Below are 20,809 nucleotides of genomic sequence, written 5' to 3' on the forward strand. Positions count from 1 at the left end.
TACATATCTGAAAATTCCCTCTTACCTGAATCGCCATCTGCAGTGTCCCAGCCAGAAGAAATGTGAGACTTGGTCTACAGTGCCAAAACCTGTCTCAACCACATTATAAATAATGTCTTAGGCTATTCTTTGTAAGGACACACAAATTTGAAACATCCCAAGGTCATTATGAAATATCTATGTTAACAATTAAAAATCAGTCTAGGGAGGTAAAAAATTAAGTTCTGTCTGGCACCTTTGTTTATAAGCAGAATACTTCTAAATACACGGAAAATAGAGTGAGTACACACTCCAGAATCATTCAGGTTTGGAGAGAACTTGAGGTAAGAAAACCAGTTCTGGGACTTTCATTTTTCTTCTCAAGTAACTGGCATTGCAAGGAAACAAGGGTAAAATCTCTATGTTGTCCCATACATAAGAGAACAGGAGGTTTGGGTGAAGTATCCATTCTGCAGAAAGCATGAAAAAGACTGAATATGACTAGGAAAGGTTTCTATGTATGTCCTAAGTATACTGATCTGTGCAAGAACTCTCTCCTTAGAGAAGATACAATTTATATGCAATAAGCACGGAGAGTGGTGAGCCTATTTGCCATTAATGATGTTAGGAATGGGGATGCAGTATAGTTCTATCAGAGAAATATAGTTTGTTCTTTTCAATGGGAGATGCATCCTTTAATTTCAGGGCAGTATTAGATCCATTATTCTGCAGTCAGGGTTATGTTGGTTGATTTTTTTTCATGAGTTAATGTACTGGTAATAAGGTGTCAATTATCGATGCAATCAAACAGGGCAAAGAATAACGTTTATAATTGCTGTAGTTATCACCTAAGTGCAATTATCTACAACTACTGAAATAAATCACTTCAGATTTTAAAGCTATCTTTACAGCATTCATGTTTATCTTTCCTTTTTAGAGCTGTCTTTAAAAAAAAAAAATCACCATTTTGTTTATTTTTATTTTTTAAATCAGTGAGTGAGAAAAAAACCTACACACATTCATTTGTGGGCAGAGAGAACACAATATGCATTCAGTTACAAGTATGAATATTGTTTTCTGTAGGTCTTAAGAAAACAGTTAAATGTCTCTGTTCCCTTTCCCTACTTCTTCATCAGTCTACCCTAATGGGTTTCTCCTGAAAAGACACAGGGAGTTTTCTATATCCCCTGATTTATTTATTTATTTTTTTAAATTTGAAATTAACTGAACTAAAACTTTGCTTTTTTCTGCCATCTGATAGTGCTTAATAAGTGCATGGAATCATGGAATCTAATGTAGCATCATTTTTAATAAGGGAACTTCCAGGATTTTCCTCTTAAAAGTTCACACACATTCTGAGAACAAAACCTGGATAGATATGAGAATAGATCTAAGAAACCTCTTCCTCCAAAAATGTTGAGAAGTTTGGATTAAAATGCAGTTTTCTTGCCAACAAAGTAGCATTTATAAAGACTGCTCACAAGAAAAAGAGCCCAGGCAGCTTCTGTAGAAGCATATGATTTCTCACCCACAACACAATACCAGAGAAAGGTTTTTCCTGACTTCAAGTGTATAGCTAACACCACTAGAAAAGCAGAACCTTCCCAGAATCTGGTTATGTTTTTCTAATGTATACCTCTGTCACAAACATCAGACACTTGGCACAGTGGAAACACAGAATCACAGAGTCATAGAATGGCAGGAAGGGTAGGAAGGGACCTTAATGATCATCTAGCACAAACTCCCATGGGCAAGGACACTTTCCATTAGACCTGCTTGCTCAAAGGCTCCTCCAGCCTGGCCTTGGACACTTCCAGGAATGGGACAACCACAACTCCTCTGAGCAAACTATTCCAGAGCCTTACCACCCTCACAGTGAAGAACTTCTTTCTTATATCTAATCTACATCTCCTTTCAACTTAAAGTCATTCCCCTTCTATAACTACATGCCCTTGTAAAAAGTCCCTCCACAGATTTCCTGTAGTCTCTCTTTAGGTAATGGAAGACTGTTATAAAGTTTCCCCTGAGCCTTCTCTTCTCCAGGCTGAGCAAGCCCAACTCTCTCAGTCTGTCTTCATAGAAGAGATGCTCTCTGACCATTCTTGTGGCCCTCCTCTGGATTCTCTTCAACAAGTCTATGTCCTTCATATGTAGGGGACCCCAGAGCTGAGCACAGTACTCCAGGTGGGGTCTCAGGAGATATGAGCAGAGGGGCAGAATCCCTTCCCTTGGCCTGCTGGTCACACTTCTTTAGGTGCAGTCCAGCATATGGTTGGCTTTCTGGGTTGCAAGTGCACCTTACCAGCTCATGTTCTCATCAACCAACTTAACTGATCTTTTCTTGCCTTCTTCCCCCACAGTTTCAGCTTTGCTGCTGGTTTCATTAACTCCTCATTGCATAATCTGAGTATCCAAATTTTTCCAAGGCTGGGAAGGAGAGATGAACGTTCTTGTATTATTCCCTCTGCTACAACCTGGGTCTCCCCGTGTTACATGTGAATACAAAGTGTGTTGAACCAGCAGTAAAATTAACTTGATTTCACAGAGGAAGAGAAATATGTCCAGAGAGATGAAAGATGTTGGTTTTTTTCCATGCCTTTCTGTCTTTCTATATCCTGGATACATTTCTAAAGAAGGTTTTTTAGATATAAACTAGTTCTTCAAGTGATCTGTGTCCTTTTTGACATGACCCTTTGTCCTGGTTTCAGCTGGGGTACAGTTAATTTTCTTCCTAGCAGCTGGTGCAGTGCTGTGTTTTGGCTTTAGTCTGAGAACAATGCTGATAACACACCAATGTTTTAGTTGTTGGTAGGTAGCACTTACCCTGATCAAGGATTTGTCAATCTCTCATGCTCTGCCAGTGAGGAGGAAGCTCAGCCAGAACAGCTGGCCTAAACTAGCCAAAGGGGTATTCCATACCACAGCACATCATGTCCAGTATATAAACTGGATGGAGTTACACAGAAAGGACCAATCAGTGCTCAGGTGAGGTTGGGTATCAATCATTGGGTAGTGAGCTATTGTACTGTGCACCAATTGTGTTTTCTGAATTTTATTTCTCCTTTTTTTTGTTGTTCCTTAGTATTATTACTAGTATTGTTATTGTAGGTATTATTTCTATTCTCATTATATTTTACTTAACTTCAGTTACTAAACTGTTCTTCTCTCAGCCTGTGGGTTTTATATTCTTCTAATTCTCCTTCCCATCCCACCCAGAACTGGGGAAGGAGGGAGGGGACAGTGAACAAGCGGCTGCATGTTGCCAGCTTAAACCATGACACCCCTTTCCTGCTATCTTCTACCTCTTCTCACTTCCTAAAATAGACCCATTGTCACAGAAAAGAAGGTGAAACAAAGAAATCAAGCATTGATCTAAGATGCCCAGACCAACAATAGCATTGAGAAAATCAAGGTTAGAGGCAGTATGCGCTAACAGGCATGGATACATCAATGGCTGTATTACGGAAGTTTCTGGTTTTAAATCAGTGTTGGCTTTTGTAGCAAATGTGTTTCAGGGCCACTTGACACCATTTCTCACAGCTATCTTGTGATTACATACGCCTCTCATCAAGCCTTGAGATGTTTCTGGCCTTGACCATTTTTCCAGCTCTTTGGTGCAGGCTTCGTCACAAATTGCTCAGTCTCCCTAGAAAGTGAAGCACTATGAACTTGAAGAATGAAATTCAAGTATTTTTAACCTATAAATTATAAATTATATGGTGGTGATGTGAGAAGATGTGTTAACATGAGTTCATTTCTTCCAATAACAAAAGGCAGGTAGAACAATATCCAGAGGACATAACAGGTTGTCATGACAATTTTGCTTTCTGTTATATGTTCACCTCCAAAATGGCAAAAAGTGCATTTATTGCTTATCCATATTTGCATTATTGCAGTTCAAGTCTGTGGTAATCTTTGAAAATGTATGTGTTTAAAGCCTGCGAGTAAAGTAACAAAGGTACCAAACCTATTACTGGAAAAGCCATTATGTTTGATGAAAGTAAACAGAAGGTATTACATAGATAATTTCTACTGGGCTCTTAAAGAAATGTTTTCATCCAGATTTGTTCTTCAGTTGATTTTACAAATGCATGTAGTACCAGTCTTGCAAAAAACTAAATCATCAAGGTGCTGTTTGGAAGTCTTAGACATGGTGGTGTATGTATCTAAAACCTGCAGAAGACGTGAATAACAACAACACAGCCTGCAAAAATAACAATCAGGCCAAAAAGCAGGAGAATTTAAAGGCAATCAAGTAAATTCATGGGAGGGATAATGAAGGTGTTGATGCAGGCTTTGGTTGAGAAGATACTGAGTTACAGGTTGCCAGAACTTGAATGGCTGTAATGCAGAACACACACTTGGTTGTCTTCTTCCCAAGACATTCCCCTAGCTGTCTTACCAGCAACTGCTGGAAAAGCTCCAGAACCTCCTGAAGCCTTACCCTGCTGCAGTATGGATATTCTTACATAGCCTAAAGCAACCTGACAGAGTAAATACACTTGATAGCTAATTGTTTAATGTGGATGGCTTGAATCCCCAATGTGAAGAATTTAACACAATTTACTGCCATTTGTCATGCTGGGGAAGGGAAAGAAACCAGATACTTTTATAGTTAATATACTCTTAGTTATATTGTGGGCTGAACAGCAGCAGTTGCATTTGTGTGTGGAGGTAATAAATTCCCCAGCTCTGATAATTTCTATAGTGAAGGATATATTTTTATAATGAGGGATAGAAGAGATTAGTCTGTATACAGGAAATATATCACTGAAAGAAGAACCATCACAACAGTCCATTTTGTAAGTTAAATGAATCCTAGGAGTGATATGCTGTCCAAATAGATGTGTCATTATTCCATAAGAAATATATCTCTTAAATTAATTGAGAAGTAAAGTCACCTGTCACTGGAGCAGTACATAACAGCAGTTATTTAGCAGATTAAAACAACCCCCATTGAATCACTAATACTTATCTCCTTTGATGTAAGTAACTCAACTTTTGTTGTTGTTGAGTAAGAGCAGATGTTAGTGACTGTAGATTAAGGGAACTACTACTAAAAGGGCATGATGTTGCCCTGAAGTCAGGTGCTTACTGTTTAATAATGATGAATTATGCAGAAAGTAGTTGTTCTGAAATTGAATCTGTCTCTTCTTAGGCACAAATATGGGAATAATGCTGAAGGATAAGAGTCTTATGAACTTGTTCTTGACTACATGCAGCTCATGTGAGGATAAACAGCTATGCCTTGGATAATATGATAGTAACATTTCAAGCTTAACTAATGGTGTAATGGTTTTTTGGTGGGGTGGCCATGGGATAAAAAAAAGCAAAAAAAAAAAAAAGAATCAGGAAGAAACTGAATTCAAATTTTGTCAGAACTTTTTCAGTAAATTGAAAAAAATATATAAAAAGTTCATCTTGGACCAATATTTTTAAAAAAGAAAATCTGTGTTATTTCCAAGATATTTGAAGCATTTTTACCTTAGCATATTTTCCAAGATATTTGAAGCAATGATTATGGTGAAATCTGCCTGAGAAAAGGGGCCCCTTTGCCTGCTATAAAATCTCCTAATTAGCACTTAGGGTCACAAGTTCTGCAGTGTGAGTTGTGCAACAGGGCAAGGATTTCATTTCTTCTGCATCAGGAGACAAATCAGGAGGTACAATTAAGTTTCAGACCACATGGCAGTCCCCCATGTGGTCCTGATACTGCTTTGTGAGGAAGGAATAGTTGTGCCACCACTGTCCAGAGTGAGGGCACAGCAGCCACAGCGTGGTGAGGAGTCCGTCTGATGCTTCTTCCCTTCTGAACTGTGGGGAAAAGATACCAAGTTCTCTACAGATTAAGTCAATTTTAGAAGAAGGCTTTCTCTTAGAAAGACACATTATTCGATGAGAAATATAACCAGGGGGCTCAGTCAAATAGGAGCCAAACTTGAAAGGACTTCAGAGGATGCAGGGCTAAGGCTCAAAAGGCCCTGCAAAATTTGACTTCTTTCACAGTGCTTCTGCATCCTTTGACATAGTCAGCCAGCCAAAAAAAATTAACCTTTAGATCAGTCTTACAGACTGGCACAGCAGAATTGGCAGCAAATGTACTTGACAGCAAGAGTTCTCATGGAGAGTGGCAGGGATTGTGTTTGTTACTCAGTTGGGTCCTTTGTGGGTTATTTCGTTATTTTACATTGATGGGAAATATATGAATGTGGCATTTTGAATAAACACATAGTCATTTTCTACAGATTAGAACTAAGGGACTTGTGGGTACTTTTCATGCTGTGTTAGTGAGAGGGATAAATGAGGCCATGCACACCTTACAGAAGTGCCCCAGCAGGATGGAATCTTAAACAAGCTGAAGAAGACAGTCTTAGGAGGAAAATGTCAAGGATGTAGCACCATGAACAGAGAAGTTGTTTTGCAATGCAAATATGAGAAAACATCAGTATCTAATGGGGAAAAAAAATTACTGACAAGACAGTTATATGAGCTGGCTATTGTTGTTGTTAGGTTTTTAATTTTCCGTGTAATCTACATCTACTATATTAATTATTAGATGAATAAGAATTTATTGTCTTATGCATTAGAGAACAATCTCGTTTTAACTAGCATGGGCACACTGTTGTGTTCTAGGTGGTCTATTATTACGGTTTAGGCTGTTTGAAGATTTGTTGTTAGAATTCTATTGGAAAATGCCATTCTCTAACAAAAAGGAAATTAAATATTGGCATAAGGATTAATTATGACTACTGAGAGCTAAGTTGATAAATGAAGACTTTCAGGAGTTTTTTCAGCTGTATCAGGTGATGTCTCATTAAATACCAGAGCCATTTGAAATAATATGATGGCTAACCACTTTAAAAATCCCATAGTAATTAAAATTTTGCTTTTTTGCACTATATTGAGCTCATTTCAGATGTACAGTGGCACGCATCACACTTGAACTATTGTCATGTTTAAAAGCATCTGTCCTTTTCAATTGTTTACAACTTACACTGGCCCTGCCTCCCCCGGCACCCCACTTTTTTTCACATTCTAGTTGTTTGCACAGCTTCTTCAGAGCATACATAAAGTAGTATACGTCTCTGTCTGGACCTCAAATTAGTACAATCAACTGCATCTCTGAAGAGATTTGCTTCTGATAAAACTGATCCGAATTTCTCTCAATTGCAAAAGAAATAATTGTGAAAAATCACAGTTTTGCCAGTATTGTGAATCTATTTTTTCAATTGCCTTATAACTCTTTAGCTGAATTACACAACCAAACTCACTGAGAAAGCATCAGATCAAAAATTTAGGTATTCCCAGATAACTCAATCAGTGAACACATACTGTTTTGCAGTATCTTTTTCTATGTCATGCAATGTATTCATATATATATATATTAATTTCTAGATGGCTACCCTAAAGAGGAAATGATATACAGATGGAGGAAAAACTCTGTGGAGGCTGCTGACCAGAAATCTTGGAGACTCTATCAGTTTGACTTTATGGGCCTCAGAAACACTTCAGAAATTGTGAAAACCTCTGCAGGTAAGAACGGTACAAACGGTAGGGCTTTTTTTGAAGAAAAAAAAATACATTTCAAAGTATTTGTTCCAACTTTGCTTTCATTCAAGTGCAGTTGGATTTCAATGAGTACCAACATTCATATTAAAACCTCTAAAGTACAGACTTCAAAACTACTGACTTTCTCTAGATTTTTGATATCTTTTTCTGTACTCTTTTAATAATTTCACAAACTGAGGAATAAATGCTAACTTGACGTGGCTGTTGTTAAGACACTTGAAGTTACTCTATGCTTCTCATTCTTGAGCTAAGCTTTTTAAACCATTCCTGCACTGAGCTATATGTTTTCACTATACATTAAAGAGAAAGATTTTTGAGCACAGTGGTTGAGTTAGTGAAATTAAACACTTTTTTTCAATAGTGTCTAATTATTCAGCCACAAGTTTAGTATTTTTCTGAATAGTTCAAAGACATTCTTTATTTCTCAGTTGATAAATGCTTTTGCTACTGACCTTACTAATTGATTGTAGTTAACATCTAATGATGCCTATTTTATTTCTTCAGAAATCTTGCTGTTTCAATAATGGCGACAAAGGGAAAAAGGTATATAAATAGAATGCATTATTTGAACTGTATAAATTATTATAAAATTCAAGCAATTTTTAATACATGACTCTACAGCAAGCTTCATGATCACCATTTGTGAGTCTTCTCCCAGCTGCTGAAGGAATGTCCTAGAAGCAACCTTCTGTTTAACTGGTGGTGAATGTTTGAAAATGTTGTGGGTTGTTTTTTTTTTTTCAAAAATGTAAGCAGAGCTGTGTTATTCTTTTGGAAATGCTGTGAATAATAGCAATAACCAAAAAATATTAATCTCTGAAACCACTGCTGTTGCATCATGGTCCACCCACTAACATTAGCAAGATGTTCTTAGGACCGGATAGTAATTTGTGTAATGAAGAGTCACTAAAGCTTTAGTGAGTATTTTGGGCTCACGGTTTAGCAGAACATAATGTTGCAAACAGTGCACATATAAAAGTTCTCTTCTGTTATGGATAAAAATCTTTGTAGTCTGTAAGTTTCTCAGGAATGCAAATTACCCATAGGTTGAACCAGGAGTGGTGCATAACAGTCAAGCACAAGATACCAAATCACTAAAGTATATATGTATGTGGTTTAACCCCAGCTGGCAACTAATCCCCACCTAAGCACTTGCTCAATTCTCAGAGCGGGATGGGGAAGAGAATCAGAAGAGATAAAATGAGAAAACTTGTGTGTTGAGATAAAGACAGTTTAAGAGGTAAAGCAAAAGCCACACACACATGTAAGGCAAAACAAGGAATTCATTCACTGATTCCCATGGGCAGGCAGGTGTTCAGCCATCTCCAGGAAAGTAGGGCTCCATTACACATAACAGTAACTTGGGAATACAAACACCATCACTCTGAATGTTCCCTGCTTCCCTTATTCCCCCAGCTTTGTGTGCTGCTCATGACCACATATGTTATGAAATATTCCTTGGTTCGTTTGGGTTCAGCTGTCCTGGCTGTGTTCCCTCCCAACTCCTTGTGCACCTCTAGTCCTCACTGGTGGGGTGAGAAGCAGAAAAGGCTTTGACTCTGTGTAAGCGCTGCTCAGCAGTAAGAAAACCAGCACAAATCCAAAATACCCTCCCCGCCCCCCGTGCTTGCTACTATAAAGAAAATTAACTCTATCCCAGTCAAACCCATCACAGGAACTCGTTGGAAGGGATGGTACAAATAGGAGACAAAGCCCTGCTCCCTCTGCTTTGCTTACATCTGGCATGTTGTTTGCATTTGGCATTGTGAGTTTGCATCAAGAGCTGCAAAATACACATGTTGCAGACAGCAGTTGTCCACTAGCAACAGATGGATTCAAACCCCTAATAATCTTCTTTTGCTTCTGACTTACACCTTTCTGATGATTTATGACAGTATTACTTCTCACTGAATTCTGTGTTCATCCATAACATGAAAGCTGCCACAGCTTTACTTACCTGTGTCTACTTCTGGGATGCCTTTTTAAACTCAATTTCAGCAGTGTTCTGGCTATGATGAAAAGAAGTCACACTGACCACAGAGCAACATCCTGCTGTTTTTCCAGCATTTCTGTAAGTCCTTTCTTGGTAGTAATTCTAACCATAAAATTACTAGATTTAGCACTCAGCAGAGTTCTGCTATACTTTCAGCCTTTCCAAACGTTTTTCAGACGTCTAAATAACCTTTATGTTAATCTAGGGCAATTTCAGAGGTACACAAGTAGGAAGCCAGCTGTCACAAGGAGTGCATTTCTGAAATCTGAGCAAGATGAGAAATGTTGTTGTCTCTTGCCTTGCAGCAGCAGTACCTTATAGCATTGCCAGAGAGGTGTGCTTTACTCTTGCAAGAAAAGTATCCTCTTTTACAAATTCTGGCAGGGAGAGAATATTTTCATTGCCATCTGGAAGAGGTATTCACTTTTTCTTCAGGATTATTTTTTTTTAACTTCATGCTAAGGTACAAACTCAACCAGATAAACATCTACTGCATATGGTGATTACAGGGAATACATGGCAGAAATCACTGTGCCAGTGCTGTGGTCATGAACCTTTATCTTACACCCTAAGTAAGCTCTCACTGACAGGTGATATCAAACTAATTCACAAGTACTGAAGAATTCCCTTGTTGCCATCTGGCAAGGTAGTCAGATAATATAGCAAGAGCACTGTCTTGCTGCAATGTCATATAAGGCTGACAAAAATAATTAAAAGTAGCAAAAAAAAAAAAAAAAGGATAAATTGCATTTAAGGAGAAAATCTTTAAATTTTAAAAACTGCAAATCAGCCAATAGAAGGGTGACCAGGAAAACAGGAGAGAGGGAGAACATCATCTTTAAATGTACTCTGGGTGCATTTGCACTAAAATTGAGGTTTCCAAGTCCCAGACTTCCCAAGTACACTTGGGGGGAGTAAAAAAAAAAAAACCCAACAAAAAACCAAGACCCACCAAAACCCAAGAAAACAGAATCATAAAGTGTAAAGGACTTCACGAGTGAAGCTCATGGAGTGAACTGCACTGTTTCTTACAATTTTCTGTTGACATTTTACTCCGGAAAAGTCTATTCCTTTTTAAACCATGCAGCTAGATAAACACAAGGACCTTGAGGTTACTGATTCTAATTTCCATTTACTTGAAAACTTCTTTGCATTATACAAAAAATCATATTTTTGTTCCTCCTCATATGCCTTTAGCCTGGGAGATTTTTGCAGTCCAAAGGAGCCTCTTCATACATAAGTTCAAGATAATTAATCAGAAATAGAAAATATCATAAAAGTGCCCCTTTTAAAAACTTTAATAATTCCAACTGAAATATACCAGAGAGAAAGTACCATTTCATACATTCTGAATAACCCTCAAACATAAATACCCAAACCTAATAAATACCCATAACTAATGTCATAAAAAGGTACATCTTTGCATACATACAGTGGATGGGTGATGATTAGTGGAGTTGGCCTGTCATATGACTAGGGACCAGGTTAGGAAAGCTAAGGCACAGTTAGAATTAAACTTAGCTAGAGGTATTAAAGATAACAGGAAGGGATTCTACAGGTACATAGCAAATAAAAAACAGACTAGGGAGAACGTAGGCCCCCTCAGGAAGCTCTCGGGAGAACTGGCTACACAGGATTTGGAGAAGGCTGAGGTTCTGAATGACTTCTTCGCCTCGGTCTTCACTGGCAAAGGCTCTGACCAAACCACCCAAGTCTTGGAAGGCAGATGCAGGGACTGTGAGAATGAAGACCTTGCGCACACTGTAGGAGAGGAACTGGTTCGAGACCATCTTCAAAATCTGAACGTACACAAGTCCATGGGTCCTGATGAGATCCACCCGTGGGTCCTGAAGGAGCTGGTGAATGAAGTTGCGAAGCCGCTGGCCATCATATTTGAGAAATCATGGCAGTCAGGTGAAGTTCCCGATGACTGGAAAAAGGGAAATATAACCCCCATTTTCAAGAAGGGGAAAATGGACGACCCGGGGAATTGCAGACCAGTCTCACCTCTGTGCCTGGCAGAATCTTGGAGCAGATTCTCCTGGAAGGCATGCTAAGGCACATGAAAAGCAACAAGGTGCTTGGAGACAGCCAGCATGGCTTCACTAAGGGGAAATCCTGCCTGACCAATTTGGTGGCCTTGTATGATGGGGCTACAGAACTGATGGACAGGGGTAGAGCAGTTGATGTCATCTGCCTGGACTTGTGTAAAGCGTTCGACACTATCCCACGTGACATCCTTGTCTCTAAATTGGAGAGACATCAATTTGATGGATGGACCACTCAGTGGATAAAGAACTGGCTGGATGGCCGCACACAAAGAGCTGTGGTCAATGGCTCAATGTCCAGCTGGAGACCAGTAACGAGTGGTGTCCCTCAGGGATCAGTGTTGGGACCGGTCTTGTTCAACATCTTTGTCACTGACATGAACAGTGGGATTGAGTGCGCCCTCAGCAAGTTTGCCGATGACACCAAGCTGTGTGGTTCGGTTGATACGCTGGAGGGAAGGAATGCCATCCAGAGGGACCTCCTTGACACACTTGTGAGGTGGGCTGATGCCAACTTCATGAAGTTTAACCATGCCAAGTGTAAGGTCCTACACCTGGGTCGGAGCAATCCCAGGCACAGGTACAGGTTGGGCAGAGAAGAGATTCAGAGCAGCCCTGCGGAGAAGGACTTGGGAGTGGTGTTGTATGAGAAAATGAACATGAGCCGGCAGTGTGCACTTGCAGCCCAGAAAGCCAACCATATCCTGGGCTGCATCAAAAGGAGTGTGACCAGCAGCTAGAAGGAGGTGATCCTGCCCCTTTACTCTGCTTTGTGAGACCTCACCTGGAGTATTGTGTGCAGTTCTGGTGTCCTCAACATAAAAAGGACATGGAACTGTTGGAACAAGTCCAGAGAAGGGCCACGAGGATGATCAGGGGACTGGAGCACCTCCCGTAGGAAGACAGGCTGAGGAAGTTGGGGCTGTTCATCCTGGAGAAGAGAAGGCTGCGTGGAGACCTCATAGCAGCCTTCCAGTATCTGAAGGGGGCCTATAGGGGTGCTGGAGAGGGACTCTTCATTAGAGATTGTAGTGATAGGACAAGGGGTAACGGGTTAAAACTTAAACAGGGGAAGTTTAGATTGGATATAAGGAGGAAATTCTTTCCTGTTAGGGTGGTGAGGCACTGGAATGGGTTGCCCAGGGAGGTTGTGAATGCTCCATCCCTGGCAGTGGTCAAGACCAGGTTGGACGAGGCCTTGGGTGATATGATTTAGCAGGGGGGCTTGGAACTAGATGATCTTAAGGTCCTTTCCAACCCTATCGATTCTATGATTTCTAACTTGTGCTTTGTAGTTTGAAATTGCTGTTTCATCAGCTTGCATGATGCTCTCAGCCTTATTTCAAAGGGCTGCAAAGCAAGGTTAGTATCTGTAGCCTCAGATTCAGATAAAGCTCTTTGTACAATGCTAACAGCAACACCATTTAAAGTCCATACTCTGTTGCAGAGGATTTGGTAAATGCAAGTGAAGAAAACTACAGTAGAACAAAAATAAGAAAGTTTGCCTTTTAAGAAGATGTGAAGACCTACAAAAAATAGCTATTGGCAGAAGATGGAAGGAATAGACATGCATTACAGGGAGGCTAAATTTCACTGGGAGAACCCCCATCGAGTCAAGGGATGAATCAGGTGGAGTCAGGCATTAGCCAATGCTCCTTAATTTTGTCATAAGACCAGCACACTCCCAGAGATTTACCCAGAGGGGAAGATGCACATGTGCTTAGCTCTTCTAGTTGGCAAAGAACAACTGGCTTGAGAAACCGTTTCAAAATTGGCATCTGCTTCCTTTTTGCTGTTAAGTGTTTTCACTTAGCTATAGGTACAGAGGGCCCACAAGATCCCACACAAGGTGCGCACAGCTCTCCAGCCATCACCCCAGAGGTCCATGCTGATGGGACAGGACCTCCAACCAGTACAGACATTGGGTTCACAAGGCAAAGCCAGGGTTGGCCACAGGAAGCTAAGCCCCTCAGCTTGGGAAACGTGGTTGCAAGAAAAGTGGCAGAGAAGGATGGTCACAAGCTAATCAGGGTAACTGAAGTCTGTTGGTGCACTCACTGCCTGAACAGTGAGTGGAAGACAGTGCACAATATGCTATAGCTGCTGAATGTGGTTGTGTCTGTGCATGTTTGGTTTTGATGACCTGATTCAGTCACACACTCTCCTGTACCAAATAACTGATCTGAAGACAATTATTTAATGAATGTTCATGCAATCTTGGGGTTCTAAAGTAATTGACATTTTCTAATGTCCCTTTGAGTCCTAATGGCACATCAGAGAGTGCTTGTTATCTGTGTGTTCTTCCCAGGAAAAATGTGGGGGGTTTAATTTTTTTTTTCCTGAAATAACAATTTCAGTGGGATCCAGCATACACTACCTCAGCCAGCTGTGCTGCAGACTGTCCTTAATCAGATGGCATCCTGAAGCAGACAAGTGGAGACTCGGATAACGGCACCACATCATTTGAAAACAGTGCTTATTTTTGCCTACCTGGCATTGCAGGAGCTTTGCCCCTGTCAGCAAGGGTATATCACAGTTGCTTTAATGGTTAGCCTTTGCCTTACAGCCCTCAGCAAACATATACTCTCGCTTCCCATGACTCCAGACAGTGTCCCCTCCTCTTCCAAATACTGTCTCCTTGTCCCCTTATCCTGTCCTCCCTGACTCTTATGAGTGCAGAAGGGGAGAAAAAGATTTTTCTTTTTACTGGCATGAATGGAGGAGCAGCTGGATTCCAGCATCTCAGAACCTTCTTTCCTCTAATGCCAGACAGTATCTTCTGTGTGTCTGGCATTTGTGTGAGGAAAAAAAGGCTGCCTAACACTGCCCAAAGAGGCTGGACAGAAAAGGTTTCGGTGTGAGAATTCTCCATTGCTCTGCTCTCTGGCTTTTCAGTTCCTACACACCTCCCCTAGGCTTTAAACACTTCCAGATACAATCCATTCTCACAGTTGTTGAGTCTTGCTTTGTACCAGGTAGATGTAATCATCCTTGTAGCTGTCCTTAGGTTCTTGAAATTTGCAGTCTGAATTCTAGACCTTGGAAACCTACAAACCATGCTTGCATTTGCTTCCAAGGTTCATTAAACCAGGTTTGGGGTTTCTGTCATATAGAAGGAAATCCTAAGAAGTTAAGGACCAAGCTAAAATCAGGTGTTGCTACAATCCTGTGTTGAATCTTGAAGCTGATTATGTTCATTTTTATAGGTGGTAGACAGAGCCATACAGGGACAGTTTGATGCCCAAGGTGCCACCTTTCACCAGAATCTGCTGCTCCATCACACTCCTTTCTGCTTTCTCACCTTACCTAGGCAAATGCATACAAATTCTCAGAGTCCTTGAGCATCTTCTGCCCGCATTGGCCCTCATCACCAGGAGCTCCAGTGCTGACAAACTAGCAGATACCAGGAATGCACCTTTCAAGACCCAACTCTCCAGCTCCCATGCTGAAACCTTTGCTTGCTGCCCTGACATAGGCAGACATACATATCGTACTGGGAATTGTAAATGAGTTTCACTTTTCTTTTCTTTCTTATTTGCAGGTCTCTCCACAACTTGTCCTTAATGAAATCCATCAGACCCAGTACAAGAACATAAAATTCCAACTAGGGTTTCAAATTGGTTGAAAAAACTGACTAGTACTTGACAGTAATGCCTAGTAGTGATCCACAGAGCTGACACATTGCAAAAGTGAATACAGTATCTCTTGCCTGTTAATTTTTCATAGTTCATTGTAAAATATGACTCAAAAAACACTTTTAAATCCAGAATGTTTATACAGCTTAAAATTACTTTATGTGCAGGACCAGATACACAGCCTGGATTTGAATTGGCTATCATTCTTTGGCTACTTTCAGTGGAACAAAGTAATAAAGTCCTTGCCACTGCAGTAATCTCTGGAATAGAGGAATATTGTAGGAATTACTTAGTTTTTGACAGTAAACACCAATTTACATGAAAGCAGAAAATTAGTCTGATTATATGAAGATTTGGCAATAATGTTTCTGTTTTCAGAAATTTTTATCTCTGATATATGTTATCTCTGATATATATATATTTATTTACAATCAATCAAATACATCTTAGCAGAGGTATTCAATAGTTTCTGCATTGACTATTAAACTATATTCACATGTCAAGTGATAATCAGTCAGAATTAGTATTTTGAATAAAATGAGTTTTCTAAGGGAAATCTGAATTTTTATTTTTAACAGCAATTCATCTTGCACTGGTTTCGTAAACTTCATATGATGGATTTTGATAATTTTGTCATTACTCAGGTTAGTAATGCAATAATTGAATAAATTATTAGTAATTATACCTTTATTAAAATATTTTCCTGTGTTGGTTACAAGTTTGACTGACATTTATGGGAATCAAACTTATATTGCCCTGCAAATCCAGCACTTGCCCATCTTGTTACAAAATGTCTCATAAAGCTCACAGTAAGACATCTTCTGAAAATAATTATTTAAAGCTTGATCAATAGATGCTGCAGTTAATGGAGCTTTTCCCTGATGCTTACCTGGGATCAGATCCTGAAATGTTGAAGCCTGAAACTGGCTATTCAATGTAACCCTTCAGTCACCAGAAACTGGAGAAAGCTCAGCTTAATGATATACCAGTGGGCTAAGTATAAGATGCTCTAAAAATACCTTTCTTCTGTTCATGAATAGTACAGAAGATGATTAGAACAAGAGGAGTGGAGTGGATATTATTCCTCTCTGTATTTTGTAAGTTTCTCAGAAGTGCATATGTAGCTAGTTTAATTCTTATGCTTTGGAGACAAATGCTTAGTGTCCTTTGTATAGACCCGTACTGTTGCAAATAGTGAGAAAGATCAGACATAAAGTAACCTTACCCTGTGGTAAAAGCTAAAGTGAAAAAAAACAAAACAAAACAGTGGAAGACGTGAAGGCAGGTCTTCACCTGTATTTTCTTCTTAAGGGAAAATTTCAGTAGGAACCTATTTTTGCATACAAAAATAGCTAGTTGTCCTCATTAAAGGACCTCAAGCTATCCGTTTTAAAGATTTTCATATTGCATGGAAAAAAAACACACAGTCTTTTTGCATTAGTTTTTTATCTGATAGTTTCCATGTATTGGAAGTTTTGAATGTGTAACAAGTTCTAGAATGATGTCCTCATTCATTCAGCTGCCAGCAATGTTGTTATTTATTTCTCCTCTTTGTACATGGCATGCTAATCTCCTGCTCCCTTCTACTGGAGTTACATTGTCTTCCATTCCAAGATAATTCACCTGGAAAGGAAAACAACAGGGTTGATTCTGTTCCCCAGTAACCATAACCCAGAGGTTGGGGTTGTCGATCTGAACTCTCTTCTAAGTTTGAAAATGGTGATTGAATGTTTAATAGGAACACCAACAACTAGGTGAACCCATCTCAGAATTTAGCATGAAGGCTGGCCAAATCACTCACTTTAGAGGTAGGGACTTTGGTTTCACATGTCCTGGTGCTTTAACCAGTAGGATACAAGGTAAAAAGCAGAAGACTGGTAGTTTCCATGTTTTGCTAGGAAAAACACTTTGGTTCCTTATTTCAAAAGAACAGAGTAGTGAATTCTTCATAGCAACAGAGACCTTCCTAGCAGCCCCATCTCCTCATCTATGCATTTTCCTGCACAGCTTAGGTGACACCGTGGTAAGCTGCTGGCTTTCATGGATTCACTCTGAGATGCCCTGCTCTCCCAATTGCTGCAGAGAACCAGGGCAGAACTGGGTCTGTGAGGATGATTGTATGGCCAGGCCTTGCCAAGTGAGAAGTTGCACTGCTATGTACGTGATATCCAGATCCTCAGAGGTGCAAGCCTTTTTCTGCTGGGCTACATTTATAAAGGCAGTAACATGCTGTCTGTGATGGCAAAAGCAGTAGGGAGAGAGGAAAGTATTTCTACAGAAAAGACACCATGACTGCAGTAAAAATAACTTTACAAGTGTAGTTAATACATAAAAGACAAAGTAGAATTGGATCAGTAAGTTCTATTTACTCCTAAAAAGGTATATAGACAGAACATTTTGACTCAAATTATGAAATATATCTATATTTTCTTGCCTAGAGTGCAGATGGATGATAAAATTTGTGGTATTAATATCACTATAATGGGGATGGAAAGACATATTACATAAGAACTGTGAGCCTCTTTGGATTTAAACAGCTGAGAGCAGCTTTCTAGAATTTGCTATTCCAGCACCCCTAGCTTTTATTCCTACTTCTGTGTCATTACACCACTGTATTGGTGATTTATAGTTGGCTCAACCAAAAGTTTTATATCAATGCAAACTGTGAAGGTTTGGCCTTTGCCCAAGGTTGCTACAATGTTATCTAAAAGTCTTTCACAGGCAGCAATTGTAGTTAATTTAAAACTCACAGTATTGCACAGGATATTTTATGTTCTATTCACTGCTGAATCTACAATCTTAATGAGAATTTAAAGATACAGAATGGGATGACTATTCACATGTCTCAGAAAGGTGCTAAGTGTCTTTTCAGATTTTAATTGCTATATTACAGAAAAAGTGCAGCACAGATCTCTAAATTTAACCTTTGCTCTTTTACACTGGGGTCATGTTTCCAAATATCTTCCATGCAGCCGTGGAGGCTCTTTGCCTCTAGCGCCCTTTTCTGCAGCTATTATTCACAATATCCAGATCTTCTTCATACTAAGAACTCTGCTTCTGTCAACACCTCTGCTTCTTAGTTACACTGGCAAGAAAGAACATCTCTTCTATGATTAGTTGCCCAATGATGGATTTATCCACCACCTACTGAAGCCAATATGCATCTCGCCATTACCTGCCAGAAAGTCTAGCAAGTATGAGCTATGCTGTCAGATAGCTAAGGAAATAGTACAGTATAAAAATAAGTATTAAGCAACTTCCCAAACCTTCCAGCAAATGCAACCAAAGTAATGATAGGAGTTAAGGCCAGGTTGGGTGGGGCATTGAGCAACCTGGTCTAGTGGAAGGTATACCTGCCTGTGGAATGGGGTTGGAAGTAGGTGATCTTTAAGGTCACTTCCAACCCAAACCATTCTATGGCCTTATGGTAACGTGAGAGAACATTCCTGAAATGTAAGGAAGCCTGCCATGACCAGAGAGCTACCACAGCATCCCGCAGAGAACCAGAGGTGAACCATTTGCATGTGGGTGTGGTAGTTTGACAGTGACAAAAATCTGGGCTGGCATCAATCATGGTGCATTGCAGTGTTTACGAAATAATTTTGGCAGAATATACCAAATAGCCTATGACTTGTTACATCAGAGAAAGTTAATCATAGTTAACTTGAGACAAATTGAGGGTGTGTACCAGAGTTTCATTGCTTTCTAGAAGTAAAATATATAATCCAAAGTGTGCAGGAAGGTGGCATTAAGACAAGGATCTCAAAACACTCAAGTGACTTGTACTGAGTTCTGCAAATGTCCTTGGAATTCTGAATAGATCAATCCTCTTGAGTAGGCCTTCTTGAATCAGCCTTGTAAATGAGTCTGCTTAGTCTTTTATACCTTGTTATATAAACCAGTGGTAGAACTATAACAGTAGATAATATCCTCATATAGGATAACTCTGCATGATATTGGGGCATGTTGTTGTCAGCCTCTCTTTCAAAACTTTTCAAAACTTTACCCTTTCTCAGAATTTACCATCTTGTATTTATCCTCTGTGGAGAGGAAAATTTAAATTTTCTCGCTGACGTGACCCATAAAGGCTGGTGTTTGGAAGACTACATTTAACTATGATGTTGAAGATTAATGTTGCTCTGCGATCCAATGGTTTCACAATACCATCTACATTATCTTTCTTTAACAGAAACAATCCACAGCTGCTGCTGCTCTAGTTGCCTTAAGTGTCTGCAACTACAGTAAGTTCCCTTTAGCTTCAACGAATCTTTCAAGTCTGTCTTGGACCTAGGGAACCCCCACGCTCCAGCACCCCACTAACAAAACTATGTATGATGTTATACCGAAGGAGAGTAGCTTATTTTTACATAAGTATGAAACGCAGATTTTTGTCTGAGAAGTACAGAACCACCACCCACATTCTAATTAAAGTCAGTATTAAAGTTAATTGCAGACCTCCTACAAGTAGTTAGAGTGAAAAAGACATCTGAATAGTTTTCTGCTCTTCAGGTCCACAGTTTCAGGGATGTCTGTTGCATACTACAAGTGGTGTGCCAAATTATTCCTTCAGTGCAATTGGTTCAAAACAGAAATTTTCTTAGAATAATAAAGTAGAAGAATTATAGAATTACGAAGCTTCTTGAAGAGAAAAAAGTATACGTACCTCATACATTGTTCACTAGATACAGGTTGCTATGGAGCAGATAAAGATGTTAAAAGTGTATTGAAATTCCCATACATCTTCCTCCTGTAGTTGGACACTTGTCAAAATAATACATATCTTTAGACAAAGCTGAGGCCAAACTTGCAGATCATAGTTTAATCTGTTTTGGTCCACTTTGGTTTGAATTTTCTCCAGCTAGTAAATTTTTGCATAAAGATACCTCCCAGAAAATCTGTTAAACATATGTCTAGTAATATAAAACATTGATTAAAGTGCCTGTTGTAGTAATACCAATTTATGCATTCCCATTCTGAGCTATTTAATCCTTATTCTTCCATTCCTCCACTAAGAGAGAGCATGTCTGTTTGTTTTTCTAAATGCTTCCTTCAAAAGTAGGACAATTTGGTAAATGTTGCCTGTGTTAACAGAATAGATAAAGACAGAACCACAGTCAAGTGTGAAGAAAACTTTATTGCAGCTTATTCTTATTTATATGAATTGAGATTGATTTCTAAGAATACATCCTGAGCAGCACATCTGAAAAAACCTGAGTCCTTGAACAGGTTTGCACAGTGCCTGCAAGAATCCCCTCAGAAAACTCTGAACTTCAGGTCACTTGCGCACCTGGAAGTATTATTATTATTTTTTTCTTAACTCAAGCTTCCTCCAAGCTGTGTCTATTCTTGGGTCAGACAGTGTCAGAAACCCTCAAGGAGCTATCCTGGCTATGTTTTCTGCTTGAAGTCACCAGAAATATTGAAGCAGGAAAGCTGCACCATGTATTGGGACCATCTCTTTTGCAATGAAATGCATCCTTGGAGAGCACTCTCAATACTAGCCTGACAAAGGCTTCTTCCATCACAATCAGGGAACACTAGCAAGAGCACAGAGCTGGTCTTTAGCTTGCTCTAGCAGCAAATCA

General features: G+C 39.5%; 1 protein-coding gene across 2 annotated transcripts in view; it reads left to right on the forward strand.

Annotated features, from left to right (window-relative positions):
- Nucleotides 1-20,809, forward strand: part of GABRG3 (gamma-aminobutyric acid type A receptor subunit gamma3) — a 328,777-nt gene that overhangs the window by 266,331 nt on the left and 41,637 nt on the right. For both annotated transcript variants that reach the window (XM_062628603.1, XM_062628604.1), the window contains exon 6: nucleotides 7,375-7,512. In XM_062628603.1, coding sequence (XP_062484587.1) covers nucleotides 7,375-7,512 — 138 coding nt within the window. The remainder of the gene's footprint in view (nucleotides 1-7,374; nucleotides 7,513-20,809) is intronic.

This window comes from Pezoporus occidentalis, unplaced genomic scaffold, assembly GCF_034315485.1.
Source record: "Pezoporus occidentalis ecotype Australia unplaced genomic scaffold, CSIRO_AGI_Poc_V1 ctg32, whole genome shotgun sequence".
Taxonomy (NCBI): domain Eukaryota; kingdom Metazoa; phylum Chordata; class Aves; order Psittaciformes; family Psittacidae; genus Pezoporus; species Pezoporus occidentalis.